We start from the raw sequence: 22,296 nt of genomic DNA, 5'->3' as shown, positions 1-22,296 counted from the left end.
TTATATAAAACAGGTCACTATTGAATGACATCATTCAAGACATCAGTGAAGCCTTACGTGTAAAGTTTTCCTCCTTATGTGTGCCCACAGTTAGAACAAGCAAGCCAGGAGCATATGACAAAACTAAACTTATACGTATCAAATCTAAAAGAACAAATAATGTACAATAAGTAGGACCCTTCTTGCCAAAACAAAGCATATTGGATCCATATCAGCAAAGCAATAAGAATTGTCCAATTTGGAAATCTCCAACTCAATCACCAATGTCATAAATCAATATTAATAACAATTTCATGAATCAAGCACAATCTTGGATACTGCACTTCTGTTTCCCTGACTGGAACATGAGCAGAAAGCTTCTATTATGATCTACAGTAGCATCGGTGTCCTAGAATTCAATCCACGTGATTTGTTTTGAGCCTCAAAGCAGATTATTCTTCATTCTGAAAATACACAAACTTAACAAGAGTCCGAGACTTCCAATTTACTAGTCACAGAAGACTTCCAATCTCACTCTCCCTCTCCCCTTCCCCCTCTCTCCTCTCAGAGCAAGACCAGAACGTAAAACCCAAACAGCCTATCTCACTCCTCTAGTACCTAAAACTAACCAAGTATAAACCAATCTGAAGGGGAAGCATAGATGATGGCTTCATCTACCAGACTTCATAAAATAAAATAAAAGGAGGCTGATTGAAAAGGCAAGCTTCCAACTGTTGCTTTCATTGCACAAGAAGTTCCTTAGAAGTCATGCTCCCACTAAACACTCAAATTCAATAGGGCAAAACAATTTTCCCATGCTATAACGTACTCACTGTTTTTAGCTACAAAAGAACTATTCCTTTGTTAATAATAACAAGCAAAATATTTCAGGCGTAGTTTGGGAGGAACTTAATTGAGCTTATATTGGCCTAACTATCCAACTTTATCTGTTTATTTATTCTAGTATCTTAAATGAAAATTACTCAAGCCATTCTTATAGGTTTTGCTCAACCTGCGTAATGAACGTAATAAAAACCAGGGAGCACAAGCTAGCATACAGAGTGAATAAAAATAAAATTTGAGAACAGAACTGTTACCATCCACCAGGATGCCCCACATAAACCACTAAACTGATAAGACCTCCAGGCACCATGATACTTTTTGCAACTTCCAATGCCTTCAGTGTTGTTTCTGACTGTGTGACAATTGTTTTGTCACCCCCCGGAAGATAGCCAAGATTGAAAGCGACAAGCCTAATCACCCACGAAATCAAACCTTTTAGGAAGCAAGTTTTCTACTAAGAAAAATAATGCAGTAACACGTTCGATAATATTTCCATAAAATATGAACATGATATTAAGTATAATAAACATTAGTCGAATATTCAATAACTTTCCTGATTAATATACAGAACACATTCCGACTTCAATAGAGCCAAAAGTTATTGAAGCAAACAATATGAATACCGATAAGTTTATGATTATACAAATCGAACACAAAACAGAAGTACAAAAAGCATTTGCATTAATCTTGGCCATTAGAAGAAATTTAACAGCCTGGAGTTTCTTTCTTATTTTAGCTCTGCGTACGTTTCTCATAAATCAAATGCCAATTGCATTAAGATTTTAAACACAGAACCATAAGATAGGAACATCAAGAAACTTGGGTTATAGTGAGTACCTAACAGATGTATCTTTTGGGAAAAAAAAAAATACTAAAGCAGGTAATTTTTTATTTATTTGCAATTTACCTCAAATGCAGGGCAATGAAATGCATGCTTTTCATCCTCATTCTGTCAACCAACGTTTTCCCCATTTCATTAATAAGGTCATTAAACTTTAAGGCATGATAATTTGCTCTACACCTAAGTTTTTATAAATTTGAATCCAATTTATTTGAAAGCCTGTAATCAAACTTTGTGAGCTGAACAGCCTGTACATTAGAAAGCATAACAAACAACTGTAAATTCTATATATCCCAAAAAGGCACTCATTCAAGCACTGGAAATTTTTCTTCCTCGGTTATATGCATCAGCATATGATAATTAACAAAACATTTACAAAAATGTGGTAGGTTCTCCTGAAAGACACTTACAATATTTTTATTAAGAACGGGCACTAAACGATTCTGGTAGCATTTTGCATTGCCCTTCCTTGGGACACGCATGCTATATGGACTCATTGGTATTCCTCCCTTTGTTGGAAGCTGTTTAATGATTTCAACATCTTTTGATAGAGATGATATAAACCAGTCTACATCAAAGATTTCATCAAAGTTGCTGCACCAAATACCCGAATAACAATATTAATCCACATACAGTTTTGCTTACATGGACCTTCACAGTAGTTTTGTATCTGTGATATGGTGAAAATGACCTGGAATCCTTCCAAAATAATTTTTGGCCCAGCTTGAGAACAAGAAGAGTAGCATTCAAGATATAAGCTGCAACAAGAGCATCAGTTATCTGTAACAGAATCAAGAAAGAAGCACAAGATGCTGAATCAGCAGAAAAAACATGCATGATAACAAACTAGTCTTATCACTCATGGAATGAAAAAGTTACAAAGCCCTATCAACAAGTCCTATACAGGATCTACTTATAACCAGATGCCTAAACGAAATAACAAATCAAAATTAGACTAATAAAGAAGCCATTTGGAATCTGAATGCATAACCACAATGTACTTTAAGCCTTAAATGAAGATATTAGAAAGATAAGTTAGGCCTCAAATGGAAGAAAACTAAGATGGGCGTCTACTGGATTAATATGCATCTATAGCTCAATCAAGAAACTCACCCCTCTTCTTTGCTGGTTTAAGCCTCCACTAATAGCAGTCAACAAATATGTTTTCACATCAGCAGCTGCAACATTTAGGGCATTGGTTTTGTAAATCAAAAGCCTCAGATAAATTAACCAAAATCATAACAGAATCGATTCAATTACGACGTCATTACTGCAACCATGGAGAAAAAAAGCATAAATAAAGTTGATTACTTTACGTGCAAAGTTATCGGCGGCACGCTACCATGGAAGAAATCCGATTTCCTTGTACATCTGTCTCTTTACACTGTTTCTTCAATCTATCAAACTGGGGAACCAGCACTGGTGGAGATGGAAGAAGAAGGAGGAGGAGGAGGGAGGAGGGAGGAGGAAGGAGATGGTCTGGAGTTTAAGTACGGCACCATGAGAATGAGCTGTGATACGCCGTCGTTTCGGAGTGATGAATGAAGGTGACTGAGTGTGTCTGTTGTTGCCAGATGGGTGAGGGTTAGATGAACAGTACCTCGTGGATGTCAACGGTGGAGTTAAGCTTGGATGAACAGCCACCGCTGAGGGAGAAAGACGATTGCGTCGGAGAGAGAGTGCTCAGCCACAGAGACAGACGGGCTGAAGAGAGAGACAGAGCCAAGAGAGTTGAGAGAGAACCCAATTTCTGAAAATGTGATATGTTTGCAATCTGTTTACAATAAAGATGTATTTATAAGTGATAGTTTTAAAAATTTTGGAGAGGGGTGGTATTTTGACAAAAAATTATAAAATGGGTGGTATTTTGAGCTATTTCCCTAATTTTTTTTTGGCCAAGTCCACTGCTAGACTGTAAATAGTAAACATGGCCTGACTCAGAAATTAATCCCTCTTAAACAGTTCATTAAAAGCTAGCTCAAAATGAGACTCGTTGACAAAAATCGTGTATATTATGAGGTACATAAATTGTACCATACGATGTTCTCTTTAAAAAGTCTCGTTAGAGTGTTTTGAAATCAAAACCAACCAATTTAAGAAGAGGAGGAGAAGAAGTCAGGACTTAAGATCGAATGGAGAGATTTTGGAGGTTTAAGTAACTACAGAGCTGTGTGCATATATGTTTTAAAATCAAAATTGTCGGAGTATGCACCTAAGTTCAATTTCCCTCTCTATATATTTGTGTAATTTAGAATATCGCTTTATCAAAAAATAAAAATAAAAAATGTCGGGGTGGGCGCATAAGTTCGATTTTCTCATTATACATTTGAATAGTTTAGAATATTATTTTGTCAAAAAAATAAAAAGAAAAACAGTGGGAGTTGGTGGCACAACATCCTCTTTAGAGAAATAAAGACGAAAGATGGGAATAGTTTTTTCTTTAAAAAAATTAAAATTGGTAACTTGCTTAGAAGTTTATAACACTTCGGTGGTACACGTTTTTCCTTTCTTTTTTCCTAGACCATTTTTGGGTATTGGACGTGTTCAGCTCTTTCTTTGGAATTTCCTTGTTTTTTCTTCAATTTCTTGCCCTGTCTTTTGGCTCTCTGGTTTGATTCTTTATTGACTTATTGACTTAGATTCCAATTGAAACCGTGTGTGGTTTTCTTTGGTCAACACCACCACGCGGACACACAGTTTTCCATATCTCTGTCTCTCTGTCTCTCTCTCTCTCTGTCTCTCTCTCTCCCATTATTTCTTTTCCTTCGTTCCCTACCCTGCTTTCATCATCTCTATTGTGTTTTTATTAATTATTTTTGGGTTTGTGCTAAAATAAACATTTTCAAAACATTTATTCAATAATAGCCCATTCCTCTCATAGTGCCTTTTGTTATTCCCATTAGCGCATCTTTGTTGTCTCCATAGTGCCTCTTTACTACAAGGGTAAAAAGTTCTGAATTATTTTTTTGCATACATGTACCGTGTTAAATTGTGATCGACAGAAAAATAAGGCAAGTATTTTCGTTCTCTATTTCATCTTCTCCTATAACTTTTCGAATTGATTATTTTCAGTCAATTTTGCATCTTGTTTTTGGTTGGGTTGGTTCTTTTCCTGCAAATTCTCTGGCTTTGTGATTGTTTTAGTGGTCTGCTGAGTTTATTGTCCACAGTTGACATTTCCTTTTCGATCTCTAGTTTGTTTTCTTTATTCTCTTTTGCTTAATACATTTTCAATTACCAAAAGAAAAATTAAAGCTAGCACTATACCGTCTTCTTTCTATGTTTCTACTGAGTGTGTTCGAAGCCAGATTTTGAGGAACCGTCTTTTCCAATGGCCTTGAGCACCCAAAGAGCCTCTGCATCTCTTTCGGCTGAATCGGCTCCTCCTCAATGGAAACATGATGTTTTTCAGAGTTTCAGGGGAGCAGACACTCGCAGGGGTTTTATGTCTCATTTAGACCACGAACTGCGGTACCGGCAAACAATAAAAACTTTCAAGGACGACCGAGACCTTGAAATAGGAGCAACTATTTCTCCGGAGCTGTTGACCGCAATCGAAGAATCACATCTTGCCATCATTGTTCTCTCCCCAAATTACGCTTCTTCCCCTTGGTGCTTGGATGAACTCTCAAAGATTCTTGAATGCATGGAAGACACCAATAGAATTCTGCCAATCTTTTATGACGTGGATCCTTCTGATGTACGATACCAAAAGGGGGGATTTGCTGAAGCATTCACTAAGCATGAAGAAAGGTTTAGTGAAGAAGCAGAGAAGGTGAAGCGGTGGAGAGCTGCTTTAAGAAAAGTTGCCAATATCTCTGGCTTAGATTCAAAGAATTATAAGTAAGCATGCATGCATGAACAACTAATTTCTTGTGTCTTAACATGAATCCTACTTGGATTTTACGTTTCAGTTCTTGCTTTAATGCAACAACCTTGGATGTTGTATTTATTGATTAATGGTTATTTTATTTTTCTTCCTTGTAGATCGGAAGCAGAGCTTATCAAAAATATTGTCAAATGTGTGTGGACGAAAGTGCATCCAACATTCATGTTGTCAGGTTCTCCGGAAAATTTAGTCGGAATTGATTTTGCACTTGAGCAACTACGTTTGCAATTAGCTCCCGAAGAAAATGACGTTCGCTTTATAGGGATATGGGGGATGGGCGGGGTAGGCAAAACAACCCTTGCTAAGCTAGTTTTTGAGAAAATTTCCCATCATTTTGAACTTAGTTCGTTTCTATTTGATGTGAGAGAGGTTTCTGCAAAACATGGTACACTAGTTGCTCTACAAAAACAACTTCTTTTCCCAATCTTGAAGGAAGAAAATATTATCCGAGTTTGGGATGAAGAGTCGGGAATATTTTTCACTAAGACATATTTATGGAATAAAAAGGTTCTTCTCATCCTTGATGATGTGGATAAATTAAACCAGCTAGAAAAACTGGTTGGAGAGAAAACTTGGTTTGGTGTAGGGAGTAGAATTATCATCACAACTAGAAATGAACGTCTACTAGTTCAGCATGATATAGCGAGACGACATAAGGTCAAGGTATTAAACAATGGACAAGCTCTTAAGCTCTTTAGTCAACATGCCTTTAAGAAAAATCAGCCTGCGGAAGGTTTTCTAGAACTGTCTCAGCGTGTCCTACATTGTGCCAAAGGCCTTCCATTAGCTCTTAAAACTTTGGGGACTTTGTTGTATACGAGAGATCAAGATGCATGGAATAGTGTGTTGCATAATGTAGAGAAAATTCCTAATCCAACAGTTCTTGATTCACTCAAAGTAAGTTATGATGGACTAGAAGAGATGGAGAAGAAAATTTTTCTCCATGTTGCATGTTTCCATAAAGGGAAGGATAAAGAGAAAATAATTGAAATACTAGACAGTATCTGGGACATTTCCAGTCTTATTGGGATTGATATTCTTATTGAGAAATCTCTCTTAACCATTAAAAAAAACAATTTACGCAGTGACACTGTTGAGATGCATGATTTGATACAAGAAATGGCATGGGAAATTATTCGTCAAGAGTCTGTCGATGAGCCTGGTAAATGGAGTTGTTTGTGGCATCCCAACAACATTTCTGCTGTATTCATGAACAACACGGTAGGAAACTTATGTTAAAATACTAAAGTTTAGAAGATAATATATGTCATTTCTTTTGAATTGATATTATAGACTTGAATGTGCAATTAACTTTTTGTTTTTCTTAATTATAGGGAACATCCGCAATTGAAGCCATAGTCTTAGGTTTGCCGAAATCAGAAGTGGTACACTGGAATTGTAATAAAGCCTTCTCTAAGATGCCCAAATTGAGGCTTCTTGAATTTGATAATGTGATCTTTTCTTCAGGCCCCAAAGTTCTTCCAAATTCGTTAAGAATTATTCGTTGGAGCTGGTATTTTTCCAAATCACTCACACCAAAATTTCACCCACGCTTCCTTGTTAAACTAGAGATGCCTTATAGCAAACTTGTCCGGCTTTGGGATGGAGCAAAGGTAAGAGTATAGAAATATGGCATTTTATCATTCTTTTTTTGTTTAGCTTGTATCATTCTTTTGATACTTATCATTCTTCAACTTTTATGTACCGTACAGGACTTCCCAAAGTTGAAATATATTGATCTTAGTTACTCTCATAAATTGGCCAGTACCCCAGATTTCACACGCGTTCCTGTTCTTGAGGAATTGAATCTGAAAAGTTGTACGAATTTAATTGAGGTCCACGGGTCTATTGCAGTTCTCAAAAGGTTGAAACGTTTGGACCTTAGTGACTGTAAAAATATCGAGAGTCTCCCAAGTGAAGTGGAAATGGATTCTCTTGAATATTTCAGTCTTCGTGGCTGCTCAAAAGTGAAAAAACTTCCGGAATTTGAGGGACATATGAAAAGTTCGTTCAAGCTCATTTTAAATGGTACTGCTGTTGAGCAAATACCTTCATCAATCGAAGGTTTGGTTGGCCTTGCTGTAGAGGGTATATACAATCGCAGAAGTCTCTCGGGTCAAATAGTCTATATGCAAAGATCCTCAAAAGTTGTCAAACTGCCAGGGGAGATGGAGTGTTTAGAGGAGCTTGAATTAAGTGAAAGTGCTATGAGAGAGCTGCTTCTTGTTATGATAAGTAACAAATATCTATCCTTACATCGATCATCAACTTCAAGGGATCACAGTGCATGGTTTAGAATAAGAAAGAGTCACCCTGATCCTGCACCTGACCCTTTGGGTTTGGTACTGTCTTCTAGAAATGATTTATTCTCTTTGGCAAGTTTAGATCTAAGTGATTGTAATATTGGTGAAGGAGTCATTCCCGATTGTATTAGCTGCTGCTTGTGTTTAGTACGTTTAATACTTAGGGGAAACAATTTCTTTAGCCTTCCTGCGAACATTAGATTCCTTTCTAAGCTTAGGTATCTTGACTTGAGTTTGTGCAGAAGGCTTCAGCAATTGCCAGATCTTCCGTCAAGTGAAAGCTTACTCGTAAATGTAGACGACTGTACTTCCTTAAGAAGGTTGTCAGATCCATCAAATTTGAGGGGAGCTAATGTGTATGATTTTGACTTTAGTTGTCATAATTGCTTCAGATTGGTTGAAGAAGAAAGCTCGATTAATAGAATATTTGCAATGATGATGAGATTGGCTCCTAACTCTTGCCCTAAGGTAGTCTCTCTCGTTGATTGAATACATACCGTGATTTTCTTTTATTACTATATTAAATAAATATAATGGCAATTCTTTTGGTACAGGGAATTGTATGGCCTGGAAGTGAAATTCCAGAGTGGTTCAGTAATCAAAGTGTGGGAGATTCAATTACTGTGGAGTTGCCTCTACGTCCACCTCCACAATCATCATGTAGCAGCGACTTTTACTGGGCCGGGATTGCTTTATGTGTTGTTTTGGAAGATTCTGAATATTTGCGAAATCAAACCGCCCTTGTTGGATATGATTATTTCAGAATTGAATGTTTGGGAGATCCGTTTCCGAGGCGAGGTCGGTTTGCGACTTTTAGAGTCGGGCATCTTAGGTCACAACACCTTTGGGTTATTTATTTCCCTCGCCATCGTTCCAGCCTCAGTTATGCCTCGAGCAGTCATCGGTTTTCATTCGAAGTACATTATGGTGCATACAAATCTTCCAACAGACTCAAAACAAGCTCCAATATAAAGGAATGTGGGGCCCGTTTGCTGTACGAGAGAGATTTCGAAGAATTCTGCGGAATACTGAAACTCCCCAAGCCCAATTTGAAATCAGCACTACATGCATACGGTCACCAGGCAAGCCAAATTGGTAGCAGTGGACATGGTAGCTCTGATGGCGACGATGAACCAGTCAGCAAAAGATTCAAGAAAGTCTAAATTATTTTGGGCTTGGTTCAATCATTCAATGATGTCTCAAAAAGCTAATGACGTTGGTCAATTCTCAGAATTCAACTCAGTAAGTCCTCACCTTTTCTTTCCAGTTTTCTTTTGAGCTGTTTGTTTTAATTGTTTAATTTGCTCTCAAACTAAGATTATCTATCTATGCATTGATGGCATTCAACAAGTTTCAATTTGAGGGTATCATATAGTTTTCCATTTCCAAATACATATATGCAGGCTATGCTATAATATTGTTGGATTGTGAATCTTCTTAATTTCAATGTGTTAGAAATTAGAATATTTACTCGGTACAGAGCAATTGAGTAACCAAATCCTTTTCGACAATGCTACACTTTTCATAATTTTATATCACAATTTCAATCACCATATGTGGCGACAGAGGTGGACATGAACACCAATTAACCTGTTTGTCACGTGCTATCAAATCATTATAAAATTAATGAAAATTGTATAAAAACCGTTAATGTTAAAAAACAAGCAATGTATTGGTGGCATTCGCAAGGTTTCAAAATTGATTTCATCATAATATCTGTGTTTTCAGTTCTTCTATTAGGTACGTAGTGGGAGAGAGAGTATAATTTTGTGTTCTCTTACTGTCCATCTAGTGCTACTATTTAAATTGCTCTGTCAGGTTTTATTGTTTTCAGAATGAAATGGACCTAATCACATAGTGCAATAAACAGATAATGTGCAAATGCCTGAGACTATGCCAATCATGATATAGGCAAACAGATAAGTAAACTGTCTAAATGAACATCTGCAGATGTTGCCTAACTGAAGCATTTAGAACATGGTAACTCAGGAGGTATTAAATGATTTCTATATGCTACATACAGTTTGTCAGGGAATAAATCAAAATTTGAGATTTGCTTTAAGTATGTTAATGGACTGAGCCTGAATTGTTTCTTTTTCTTCGTTCGAGGTATTTTTCTAAGTGGGCATGACTTGGCTTAACTTATTAATTTCAATATATTAAAATGTTTACTTCCTATAGGCCTCGAGTAAAAGAACATTTTCAGAACCTTTCAATGCTGTGCTATCAAACTGTTGCAATAGCCAATTATGTGTTCAATCCAATCTTGCTCAAAACACAATCAATTTTGAGAAGATGGAGAAAAGGTAGACAACCTGACGATTCGGAATTCCTCTGGCTTTGCAAAGTGAAATTGTTATGTGAATGCAATCCTATTAGAAAGGCGAGCTGAATGTAAAGCATCATTCTTAATTAGCATTGAGTGACGATTGGCTTTGTCTAGGGTTTGATATTGTGTTTATGGTTTCTGATTTTGGGGTTATTTGTTATTTTGGACCTTAGACTTTGGTCTTTTGAATTGGGGTTTTATTTTTGGGAAATTGACCTACATACTTCCCCAGAATGCCCCTCCCTACTCGAGATGAACCTTGGTTTGGTGAATTGAAGTTGACCTTAGATGTAATCAAGAATGCTATATTGAGGGCCTTATATATGACCCTTAGGTGAGACCTTATCTCTTAATCGTTGGATCAAATTGATTAGCTTGATTCAACAGTTAAGAGATGAAACCTCATCTAAAGGTCATATATAAAGCCTTCACTATAAAATGACTCATAATATAAAACTTGTAACATTAAAATCGAGGCCCCGCTGATTGTTGGAATGACGAAAAGCCGGGCTGGGCCTCGGTTTTAATATGTTTGAGCCCATGCTTCTGTTTTGTTCACTTTTTTATTTGGGCTCTCATATGGCAGTGCATGCTTTTGCTTGGTCATGAAAATTTTCATTTCCCGACAAAATAAAAAACTTATCTTTGGTTGAATTTATTATTGCAATTGGGTTAATTTGATAGTTAAATATTCTTATTGACTTAGATTGGTCGACACCACCACGCGGAAACAGAGTTTTCCATCTCTCTTCCATTATTTCCTTTCCTATCCCCTCTCCACTCCTTTTCATCTATTGCCTACAACTTACGTATTGAGCATTTTCAGTGTGTTTTTTTCTTGTGCAAACAGTCAACTTTGCATCTTTTTTTTTTTGGTTGGGTTGGTTCTTTTCCTGCCAATTCTCTGGCTTTGTGATTCTTTTGGTGTTCTGTTGACCTTATTGTCCGAGTTTAGGTTTCCTTTTTATTGATCTCTAGTTTGTTTTGCTGGGTATTTGCTCTACGTCCTTATTCTCTATACGTTGTCAATTACCACAAAAATTAAAGCTGCCGTTTTCTTTTCATACATAATTTTTTATTTTTAAGAATTTGCTGAGTGTTTGCAGAATCAGATTCACAGGGACTGTTTTTTTTTTTTTTTTCTCCAATGGGGTTGAGCACCCAAAGAGCCTCTGCATCTCTTACTTCAGCTGAATTGGCTCCTCCTCGATGGAAGCATGATGTGTTTTTGAGTTTCTGGGGTGAAGACACTCGCAGGGGTTTTATATCTCATTTATACCATGAATTGCACTACTGGCAAGCAATTACAACATTTAAGGACGACCGAGAGCTTGAAAAAGGAGCAAGTATTTCTCCGGAGCTGTTGACCGCAATCAAACAATCACATCTTGCAATCATTGTTCTGTCACCAACTTACGCTTCTTCCACCTGGTGCTTGGATGAACTTTCAAAGATTCTTGAATATATGGAAGACACCAAGAGAATTCTGCCAATTTTTTATGGCGTGCATCCTTCCGATGTACGAAATCAATGGGGGAGTTTTGCGGAAGCCTTCACTAAGCATGAAGAAAAGTTCAGTGAAGACGCAGACAAGGTGAATCGGTGGAGAGCTGCTTTAAGAAAAGTTGGCGGGCTCTCCGGTTTAGATTCAAAGAATTCTAAGTAAGCATGCGTGAACAACTTGCTTGTGTCTTAACAAATTAAGAAAGCTTTACTTGGATGATACGGTTTAGTTCTTTGATGCAACCTTGTTAAGTTAGTTTACTTTTCTTCTTTGTAGGAGTGAAAGAGAGCTTATTGAAGACATTGTCAAATGTGCGTGGACCAAAGTGAATCCTACATGTACGTCGTTAGATTCCCAAGAGAAGTTAGTCGGAATTGATTTTTCACTTGAGTACGTTTGCAATTAGATCTCGAGGTAAATGACGTTCGCTTTATAGGGATATGGCGGATGGAGAGAAAAATTGGTTTGGTTTGGGGAGTAGAATTATCATCACAAGCAGAAATGAACGTCTACTAGTTCAACATGGTATAGCGATACCATATAAGGTCAAGGTATTAAATAATGATGAAGCTCTTGAGCTCTTCAGTCAAAAAGCCTTTAGGAAAAGTCAGCCTGAGGAAGGTTTTCTGGAATTGTCCAAGTGTTTCCTACATTATTCCAAAGGCCTTCCATTAGCCCTTAAAACTTTGGGATCTTTCTTGAATATGAGAGATCAAGATGCATGGAATAGTGTATTGGATAATCTAAAGAAAATTCCTAATCCAACAGTTTTTGATTCACTCAAAATTAGTTATGATGGACGAGAAGAGATGGAGAAGATAATTTTTCTTGATGTTGCATGTTTCCATAAAGGGAAGCATAAAGAGACAGTAATTGAAATACTAGAAAGTGTCTGTGACATTTCCAGCCGTATTGGAATCGATATTCTTATTGAGAAATCCCTCTTAACCATTGAGAGACCCTATTTTGACTACAACATTATTAATATGCATGATTTGATACAAGAAATGGCATGGGAGATTGTTCGTAAAAAGCTTGATCAACGCAATCGTTTGTGGCTTCACGACGATGTCTCTCGTGTATTCATGAACAATACGGTAAGAAGTTATGTAGAAGTTCTAAGTTTAGAAGTAAATATATGTCATTTCGTTTAACACAATGTTAGACTTGAATGTGAAATTAACTTTTCCTTCTTAATTATTAGGAAACAAGAGCAATTGAAGCCAGAGTCTTACGTTTGCCCAAATTAGAAGTGGTGCACTAATTGTACTAAAGCAATCTCTAAGATGCCCAAATTAAGGCTACTGGAATTTGATAACGTGATGCTTTCTTCAGGCCCCAAAGTACTTCCAAGTTCCTTAAGAATTATCCATTGGAGCTGGTATCCTTCAAAATCACTCCCACCAAGTTTTTGTTGAAGTTTTGTATTCTGAGTGTGTGTGTTTGTTTGATTACAGAAGAAGAAGGAGAGGAAAATTGGATATCTATTTGTTCATATTCTACTAATTAGCAGAGAGAGTGTTCTCTGCTTTATTTATCATTCACACTTGCTCTGTGCATATATCTCACCGTTATGCACAGTAGCTCATTACATCAAAACTGTAGAAATGATCTCAGCCATTCATCATGCTAAACTAATGGATCACTCTCCACATGTCACTTGGACAAATTACAAGAAAGGCCCTACACTTGGTTTAATTACCAAAGTGAATACACAATTAACTACAAGGCATATTTTATGCTAAACTTTAATCAGCTCACAGCTTATACACTAACACTCCCCTTTAAGTTTTGAGCTGATACAACTCCAAGCTTGTCTCTAAGATAGTTGAATCTCTCCTTTGGTAAGGACTTGGTAAAAATGTCTGCCACTTGATCTTTAGTAGGACAATAAATCAAATCAATAATACCTTGTTGTAGAGCATCCTTAATGAAATGATACCTCCTGTCAATGTGCTTTGTCCTTTGATGAAACACCGGATTTTTAGTGATTGAGATTGCAGATGTGTTGTCACATTTCAGAGGAGTAGCTTCTGTTTGTAGTTCACCAAAATCCTCCAAAACAAACCTAAGCCATATAGCTTGAGTTGTAGCTTTTGAAGCACTAACATATTCTGCTTCTGCAAATGAGAGAGCAACACAACTTTGCTTGACAAAAGCCCATGAAAAAACTCCACTTCCAAATGAGAATGCATAGCCAGATGTACTTTTGCTATCTTCAATAGAGCCTCCCCAATCATTGTCATAGTATCCAACCAACACTGCCTTCTTGCCTTTTTGGTACATCAGACCATAGTCTAATGTTCCTTGAACATACCTTAGCACCCTCTTAGCTGTTCCATAGTGCTTATTAGAAGGACCATGCATATATCTAGCTAGTAAGCTAGCGGCATACATCACATCTGGCCTTGTAGCAGTAAGGTACAACAAACTTCCTACAAGCTTCGTATATTTCTCTTCATTTGCAGCACCACTTCCATCATCCTTAATCAACTTTTCATGGCTACAAGAGGAGTAGACACAGGCTTACAATCATTTAAACCAAATTTATTCAACAAAGAAGAAGCATACTTCCTTTGATGAATAAAGATCCTTAAATCTGTCTGAATCACTCCCATTCCTAGAAAATGATGGAGAAGTCCCAAGTCTGTCATTTCGTACTTCTCCTTCGTATCCTTTTTGAATTCATTCAGCATTTCTTGACTGCTTCCTGTATATATTATATCATCCACATAGATGGATACTATTAGCATATCTTTTTCTCCCCTTGTCTTAGTATAGAGAGTGGCTTCACTCAAACTTTTCTCAAAACCACATTCAGCAAAATAACTGTCAATCTCTCCATACCAGGCTCTAGGTGCCTGTTTTAATCCATAGAGAGCCATGCGCAGTTTATAGACTTTATCTTCCTTGCCTTCAAGCACAAATCCCTCGGGTTGCTCAACATACTCTTCTTCTTGCAGCTTTCCATTCAAGAATGCTGACTTAACATCTAGCTGATACAACTTCCAGCTTCGTTGTGCAACAAGTGCAATTAAGGTTCTTATTGTATCCAATCTAGCAACTGGAGCAAAAGTCTCACTATAGTCAATTCCTGGTTTCTGCACATATCCCTTAGCAACCAATCTTGCCTTGTTCTTTTGCACTGAACCATCTAGATTCAGTTTGGTTTTGAACACCTATTTCACCCCAATAACTTGTTTGTCACTTGGTCTGTCTACAAGTTCTCATGTCTCATTTTTCTCAATCATAGAAAGTTCATCTTCCATAGCCTTTATCCATGCTTTGTCTTGGGCAGCTTCCTCATACTTCTCTGGTTCCACAATGCAGAGATTGCATTGTGCTAGGATATCACTGATGTTTCTCCATTTAATTGGTGTATGATCATAGGGTCTTGTGATCTCAGCAGTTCCATGGATATTTCTCTCTTGATCTTCAATTTGAGAAGAAATGCAAGGACTAGGATAACTGTCTTCTACTTCTATCACTTCATGTAGACTGGGATCAATCACAGTCCTAGACTGATCTTGAATATTTGTCACTGCAATAGGCATCTCTGTCTGTGCTTTCCAGTTCCAAGCCATACTTTCATCAAACACCACAGCCCTTGAAAAAATCAACTTCTTAGTGAAAGGATCAAATACTCTGTACCCCTTCTCACAGATTGCATACCCAACAAATACACCTTTGACACTCTTAGCATCAAGCTTCTGTCTTGTTTCAGCTGGTACATATACAAAGCAAAGTGATCCAAACACTTTTAAATGACCAATGCCTGGTTTTCTGCCACTATAGGCCTCAAATGGAGTTATGTTATCCAATGCTTTGGTAGGAGATCGATTCAAGAGATAAACAGCTGTGTGTACAGCTTCTGCCCATAGGAAATAAGGCATATTTTTCTCATGAAGCATTGCCTTGGCCATTTCCACCACAGTCCTATTTTTCCTCTCTACTACCCCATTTTGTTGTGGGGTGTAGGCTGTGGTTAGTTGCCTTTGATTCCCTCCTTCACACAGTTTGTTGAATTCATTGGATGTGAATTCACCACCTCTATCACTTCTCACACATTTCACATTGAGCCCACTTTGCAATTCTACCATTGATTTGAACTTTCTAAAGCAGATTATTGCATCTGATTTATACCTTAGAAAATAAACTCAAGCCATCCTTGTGCAATCATCAATGAGTAGCATAAAGTACCTATTTCCAGCTATGGATTTAGTCTGCATAGGACCACACAGATCTGTATGTATCAATTCAAGTGGATTTCATGCTCTCCAAGCATGTTCTTTGGGAAACCAGTCTTATGTTGTTTTCCCAACTGACATCCTTCACGCACACCATTAGTTTCTTCTAGATATGGAATTCCATGAACCATATCTTGTTCTCTCAATTGTTTGAGACTTCTGAGGTTTAGGTGACCTAACCTCTTGTGCCAAATCCAAGTACATTCTGTCACACTAGCCTTCAGTGCAATTTGATCATTTTGCATTAAGGATAGAGGGTAACACCTATTGATCTTATCTTAACCTTGATATCCAGTTTGTCAAGTGAGGGGCCATAAAAAATGCAACAATGCCTCCACCAAGGAGTAGGTAATACCCATGTTCATCCATCTGTCCAACACTCAACAAATTTTCCTTCAAACCAGGTAGAAACATGACTTCCCTGATGTATTTTCTGCCTGCACTTGTGTCAATCACCAATGAGCCTATTCCTGCAACATCTACCAGATTTCCAGTAGGCATTTGCACCTTTCCATGGACATTTGTCCTTACATCAACATAATTCAGCATTTCCAGTCATGTGGTTGCTGCAACCACTATCAATATACCAATTTCCATTCATTTGCACTTCAGTAATGACACTATTAGCATAAAAAAGATTTCCAGTCACCTCAGTTTGATTGACACAGTTGGCCTTTTGAGTAGCCTTACCTATGGTGCATTCCCTAGCCAAATGTCCAAACCTATCACAGTTAAAACATTCAGGCTTCCCCTTATATCTACACTCACCAAAGTGAAATTTGGAGCACACCTTGCACTGTGGTTTAGCAGCGTCTTGAGTTGTCTGTTGTGGTGAACCAAAACTATGATTTGGTGCAAGCTGTGATAATTAACAAATTGTTTAATTATGAATTCGGTCACTATTTCTTGTAGTTTAAGCCTGCATACAGCTAATTCAAACAATGAGAATATCTAAGCTAATGAAAAATACAAGAATAATCCATGTATTTATTTTTATGCATAACAAGAAGGTTAGAAATAAGATTTATTTGCTACTTTAATTCTAGGCAGAAAATTTGAGCAAGTTTGGTTAGTGAAAATATACATACCAAAAATTATAACTGATTTTGGATTTTGCAGCAGGCATGAAAATGTGCATGGTTGCTGTTATTTAAATTTATTTCAACATAAAATCAGAAAAGAAAGGAGAGGTGGTTAGTTCATAAGAGGAGAGAATAACAGACAAGGAGAGGCAAAAGAAACTGTGAGTTTTAGCTTTACAAACAAAAATTGGCAGAAGTGGAGCAATTAAGATGATCAGATTTTGAAAGGTGAGCATTTCTCAAACTGCACATAGCCTGATGTGGTTAAGCAGAATCAGTTGCTTATCGCTTCATGTTGTATCTTTTGTAATGGTTTTCCTTTCTTAATTTCATTTTGGCTCTCTGGAAAAACAGATTGCATTATCGGCTTTGGAAGAATTGGCCTTGTAAATACTACAAATACTATCCTAGTGCTGTGGAGTTGGCCTCAAACTGTGGCATTTTGGTGGTTGTGTGAATATCTGATCACTTCTGAAGAGACCAACTGCATTGTTGATTTTGAAGTCATTGTTGCTTTGGGTCCATAGGGCGTTCTCATTAACATTGGAATAGGTCCTCATGGTGATGAACCTGGTGTTTCATTGCTGGATGGCCAGTTAGATGTGCTGGCCTCCATATTTTTTAGAATGAACCAACCACTAGTTCCTGATCAGCAATGTGCTTTGATTAATATTTTAATGCTGTGGCAGAAGTGATTTGTTTCATTTGGTTTTGTAAGTAATATAAGATCTTATCTGTTTCAATTTCCAGAGGTCCGTTCTGCAAATAAAAACAAACTCTGTAAATCATTGTGCATTATTTTTGAATTTGATAACTTGTCAATCCTATTTAGGTGCTGTACAAAGAAGGAAGGGACAATTATCCTGCTCCCTATGCTTATGATTCAATATATCATCATAGAGGAATTGGATCAAAATTGTTTCAAATGCTATTTAGGCTTCACATGCATACGAAAACAGAATGCCAATATCAATCTTACAGTTCTGATATTAACTCAGACAAACTTTGTTTTAATTGAAGGCTGTGGTGATGAAAGTACTGAACATGGAAGGTTCTCAAGTTGTAGAAAAACAATGTTGCCTTGATATGCAAGGCTGGTGAATGGAAAACATATTAAGATAAAAGGTTTATGGCCTCCCTTTTTGTTAAATTTCAGAGAAACGGGCCAGCGGCCTACTACTAACAACACCAATATTATCCTCAACTTAACTACCTACAAAGCCCAGTAGGTGTGAGGTTTTATCAAGGCCTCAGTAATATTAGTAGTATTTGACTAAATTGGCTACACATGTTTATTCCATAACATAGGCTGATCCGCATCATTATGCAAATGGGAATTATAGCGTCTCCTGGGGTTAATGGTGACATGGCTGTTAAGTTAACACTTGGCCTTATTGATATTAATTGTCTGTCCTAAACTAAACGAGCTTTTATGTTATCTGAGTAGAGAATGTTCTGAATTTTCAAGTTCTTTCTGTAATTGTCATCTGCCAGAAAGCATTCAAATTACTGCAGTCAGACATTTCCTCACCATCCGGCACATCATGTGTTCTCGTATGCATGAGGGTGCTTTACATTTGTGTTACTGACATGAACAAGAATTTTGTTCCCTTTATCAATATGGTACTACAGAAGAGGATGATGATGACTGATCTGAATCTATTGCATCATCTGCAACAGCAAGAAGTGAGGATCAAAACATCTTTTTGACAGTACCAAAGGGATTGAATCTCAGTTAAACTATTTGAGCATTGTGAATCTCAGATGATAGTAGGTATAGGGAGGATTCGTTGTGATTTTGTTTGCTTTCAGAATTTACAAGTTTGCTTCAACATATATCCTACCTTGCATTGAAAAAACATCAATTTGTTATATGATTCTTTTCGTTACATATAAAGGGATTGAACCTTAACCCATCATAATTCATCTTTATCCTCAAGTTTTTATTTTTAAAAGGCTGTTCATTGATGCTATTTGGTTCAAGATAAATTACAGCGTGTTTAGAATTTTGAGTGAAAATTTGTCAGTGTATAAGATGTTGCAAATTCCTGACATTGCCTTATAGTGCTAAATATTTTTGATCTCTAATGTTCTTTATACCCTCAATTCTTTGTTATTATTTGTTCTTATTTTGGAAATGTTCGCAAACAAACAAGAAAATTCCTGTTAGGGAATTCCAAGAAATATCTGAGTATGTCAAGTTTTCTGAGGAAGGGAAGAAAAAAAAAAAGAAAAAAAAGAACTGTACTCGTAAAAACCCGAAGAATTAAAGCAAAAGTGGACAAGGGCCTCCCAACTCGGATTTATTTGATTTTGCAAAGTTGACCTGTTATGTCAATGCAATTCTATTACCAAGGGGAGCTGAATGTAAAGCATCAATTTGCATGTAATAGTGCTTAATTTTTTTTGGCCAAGTCCACTGCTAGACTGTAAATAGTAAACATGGCCTAACTCAGAAATTAATCCCTCTTAAACAGTTCATTAAACGCTAGCTCAAAATGAGACTCGTTGACAAAAATCGTGTATATTATGAGGTACATAAATTGTACCATACGATGTTCTCTTTAAAAAGTCTCGTTAGAGTATTTAGAAATCAAAACCAACCAATTTAAGAAGAGGAGGAGAAGTAAGAGGTCAGGACTTAAGATCGAATGGAGAGATTTTGGAGGTTTAAGTAACTACACAGCTGTGTGCCTATATGTTTTAAAATCAAAATTGTCGGAGTATGCACTTAAGTTCAATTTCCCTCTCTATATATTTGAGTAATTTAGAATATCGCTTTATCAAAAAATAAAAATAAAAAGTGTCGGGGTGGGTGCATAAGTTCGATTTCCTTATCATACATTTGAGTAGTTTAGAATATTACTTTGTCAAAAAATTTAAATTGGTAAGCTTAGAAGTTTATAACACTTCGGTGGTATGTAACACCCCGACTCCGAATTTAATTCCTATTTTAAATTATTTAAGTGAATTTACGAATTTACCCTTAGGATAGGGGTAAATTGGTCATTTTCTTGTCCGGAAAGTGTTTGGGGCAGTGACTGGTATTTTTGGGTAGGTGGTACTGAGACGAATTCGTAGACACGCGGTAGGCTTGAATCGGAGTTGTAACGAAGAAGTTACGATCAAAACATCGACAGTGGCAAAACCGTAAATATTTCGAAGTTTGGGTTAAAATATCTGACTTTTCTGTCTCTCTCTCTCTCCCGCGTCGTCCCTATTCCTCCTCCGATCTGCAGACGCAGGGCCGCCGCCACAGGCCACGGCCATCCCCGAGACCGGACCCAAAACAACCGGCCAGACCTCGCCGACGTTCCCCGACCCACCTCCAGCCGTCAGCCGTCGCCTCGTCGTCGGAAAACACGAATTTCAGGCCGATTTTCGTCTGAAATTCCAGTCACTCGTTCTCTCTCCTCCGACCACTATTTCAGACGGGTGAGGTATGGTTTCTTATCCATTTTTCAAGTTCTAGCTGTTGGTTGTATAGGTTTTGATCGATTTTGAGTCTAGAAAACCGATTAAGAAATCTAGGTTTTTGGCCGAATTTCAAAATGAAATTCCGGCAGCTGCCGGCCGAATTGGGCCTTCCCGTAGTTGAAGAAAGTGATCCTGAGCTCGAGTAGAATCTGTAGCCGGAAGGGTGAGCTCGGGTGTGGAGTTTTTCCGTCGCCGGAAATTACTCTACACACCCACGCGCTGCCGGCGCGTGTGGCGGCGCGTGGGCGAGGCTGGTGAGGCTGCAAATTAACCCGATGAGATCCTTAGGTTGTCACGAGCGCATAGGATTTCGCGGATCTCAATTCGGATGTCGTTTGACTATCGAACGGATTTTCGCATATTGTGCGTTATCCGGGTTCGATAGGTTCCGACCGTTAGATCCTTCCCGAATTAAAATATGTTGTTCTAGGTATTCCTAGGATTGTATAGGATTTCGCGGATCGTGAATCGGAACCCCGGATGTTCCGATTCAATAACTTAAAGTTTGTGTTTTATATTAACCGTCCGATTGTGCGATCGTAAGCGATCTAACCGTCCGTTTCGGACCAAACTTGCGAGACGGGTATCTTAGACCTTGGGGAACCTTTAGGAACTTTCGGATTGTAAAATGGAGATCGTGGGTCCCGTGGGCCCGGTTGACCCGAATTGGGAAGTTTGACCGTCGGTTGACCGAGTGTCTCCCGAAGCTGTTCCATCGTCCAAATTGGGTAGTTGGACCTTAGAACGTTGCGTTCCTAGTACACTTACTAGAAACCTGGGAAATTAGGATATTTAATTCAAAGTACTCGTTCGAAACGCTTCGTATTAATCTCGTATACGTATTCTGAATTAGGTACTCCGACCACGCATACGCAGCAGGCGGGACCCTCTCAGGGTCAAGCAGCGTGGGACTACTTGTGAGTGGACTTTGTTTTCAAATCTTATGCATGGTTTTATTAATGAAAGATTTATGCATAATGTTTTAACGATTTATTGAATATATTATATTCATGGGTTGAATTTGATGTCTATATAGCGCTTTGGCATAGTTGGGTATCGAAAGTATATTTATATGGATTTTGGGAAATATTATGCATGATGTTTTAAATGGTATTTTTGGATATATTATTTATTCAGTTGTTGAAAGGGATATTTTTATGAGGCATTGAAAATATATTTTTGGGTTTTAACATATTTGAGTATCTTGAGTATGAATATATGGATTTGAGGATTTCTATATATATTTGGTTATGTGCGAGGTACTTGGGTTGTTGAGATGAGATTGTGGAAAGTGGTGAGTATAGAATGTCAGTTTGGTGTGCTATAAGCACTACCCTATGTACCTCCCCTGATTTGGAACTTGGATACGGATACTTGAGATACTTGGAAGAATCGGAACCCGGGGCATCCTTGACGGGATGTTGCTGTAGACCCTTGATTGGGTAGTCTGCGCGCGTAGGACTGATCACAGACGTACGGGTTTTGAGGTTATCGACGGTACGTGCTGGCTGAGAGTTGGTCCCCCAGTTGGACGGCTCGTTCCCTAGTCACATGGTGGATTGAGGACTCATCATGAGGACTCTGCCAGGGTGACTAGTCAAACAATCCCCCGGTTGGATTGTTTCCCCGGTACAACTAGGTGATGGTCATATTTATATTATATATATCTCTTATATTATATATTTATATATATAATCCATTCATCCATGTTTTTCGGTGAGGATACTTCTTTGCCGGTCGTGCCAATGGGTACGCTTTCGAGAGTTTGGTTGTGGGACTTATAAGTTTTGGATGGTGGGTTT

The 22,296-nt window shown here is 37.7% G+C and overlaps 3 protein-coding genes and 1 long non-coding RNA gene across 6 annotated transcripts; all 4 read left to right on the top strand.

Annotated features, from left to right (window-relative positions):
- Positions 1–4,422: 4,422 nt before the first annotated feature.
- LOC117636935 (TMV resistance protein N-like) lies at positions 4,423–8,344 on the top strand. The gene is made up of 5 exons (XM_034371663.1): positions 4,423–4,674; positions 4,972–5,506; positions 5,651–6,773; positions 6,887–7,165; positions 7,265–8,344. The coding sequence occupies exons 2-5, from the start codon at positions 4,995–4,997 to the stop codon at positions 8,342–8,344; spliced, it is 2,994 nt and encodes a 997-aa protein (XP_034227554.1). The 5' UTR covers positions 4,423–4,674; positions 4,972–4,994.
- Positions 8,345–8,782: 438 nt separating this feature from the next.
- Positions 8,783–10,736, top strand: LOC117637141. The gene is made up of 2 exons (XR_004587156.1): positions 8,783–9,097; positions 10,037–10,736. It is a non-coding gene; the product is annotated as an uncharacterized LOC117637141 (long non-coding RNA).
- Positions 10,737–10,897: 161 nt separating this feature from the next.
- LOC117636934 (toll/interleukin-1 receptor-like protein) lies at positions 10,898–12,094 on the top strand. The gene is made up of 2 exons (XM_034371662.1): positions 10,898–11,846; positions 11,965–12,094. The coding sequence occupies exons 1-2, from the start codon at positions 11,332–11,334 to the stop codon at positions 12,092–12,094; spliced, it is 645 nt and encodes a 214-aa protein (XP_034227553.1). The 5' UTR covers positions 10,898–11,331.
- Positions 12,086–13,348, top strand: LOC117637139 (TMV resistance protein N-like). 3 transcript variants are annotated; one of them, XR_004587154.1, is made up of 3 exons: positions 12,086–12,785; positions 12,893–13,069; positions 13,149–13,348. XR_004587154.1 is itself a non-coding variant. In XM_034371951.1 (2 exons), exons 1-2 carry the CDS (start codon positions 12,129–12,131, stop codon positions 12,950–12,952), a joined length of 717 nt encoding a protein of 238 aa, XP_034227842.1. In that variant the 5' UTR covers positions 12,086–12,128; the 3' UTR covers positions 12,953–13,348. The 3 variants fall into 3 exon arrangements, 1 of the variants encoding a protein (XP_034227842.1); XR_004587153.1 differs by having other exon boundaries at positions 13,146–13,348; XM_034371951.1 differs by having other exon boundaries at positions 12,893–13,348.
- The last annotated feature ends 8,948 nt before the right edge of the window (positions 13,349–22,296 follow it).

Source organism: Prunus dulcis, chromosome 8 (assembly GCF_902201215.1).
Source record: "Prunus dulcis chromosome 8, ALMONDv2, whole genome shotgun sequence".
In the NCBI taxonomy this organism is placed as follows: Eukaryota; Viridiplantae; Streptophyta; class Magnoliopsida; order Rosales; family Rosaceae; genus Prunus; species Prunus dulcis.
This window is presented reverse-complemented; position numbering and strand designations above follow the sequence as displayed.

Bases quoted from the DNA above. Each gene is read 5' to 3' on its own strand.
- LOC117636935 (XM_034371663.1), top strand. From the start codon at position 4,995: ATGGCCTTGAGCACCCAAAGAGCCTCTGCATCTCTTTCGGCTGAATCG. The intron at 5,507-5,650 runs GTAAGCATGCAT...TCTTCCTTGTAG, and splicing joins TTAGATTCAAAGAATTATAA to ATCGGAAGCAGAGCTTATCA. The intron at 6,774-6,886 runs GTAGGAAACTTA...TCTTAATTATAG, and splicing joins CTGTATTCATGAACAACACG to GGAACATCCGCAATTGAAGC.
- LOC117636934 (XM_034371662.1), top strand. From the start codon at position 11,332: ATGGGGTTGAGCACCCAAAGAGCCTCTGCATCTCTTACTTCAGCTGAA. The intron at 11,847-11,964 runs GTAAGCATGCGT...TCTTCTTTGTAG, and splicing joins TTAGATTCAAAGAATTCTAA to GAGTGAAAGAGAGCTTATTG.
- LOC117637139 (XM_034371951.1), top strand. From the start codon at position 12,129: ATGGCGGATGGAGAGAAAAATTGGTTTGGTTTGGGGAGTAGAATTATC. The intron at 12,786-12,892 runs GTAAGAAGTTAT...CTTAATTATTAG, and splicing joins GTGTATTCATGAACAATACG to GAAACAAGAGCAATTGAAGC.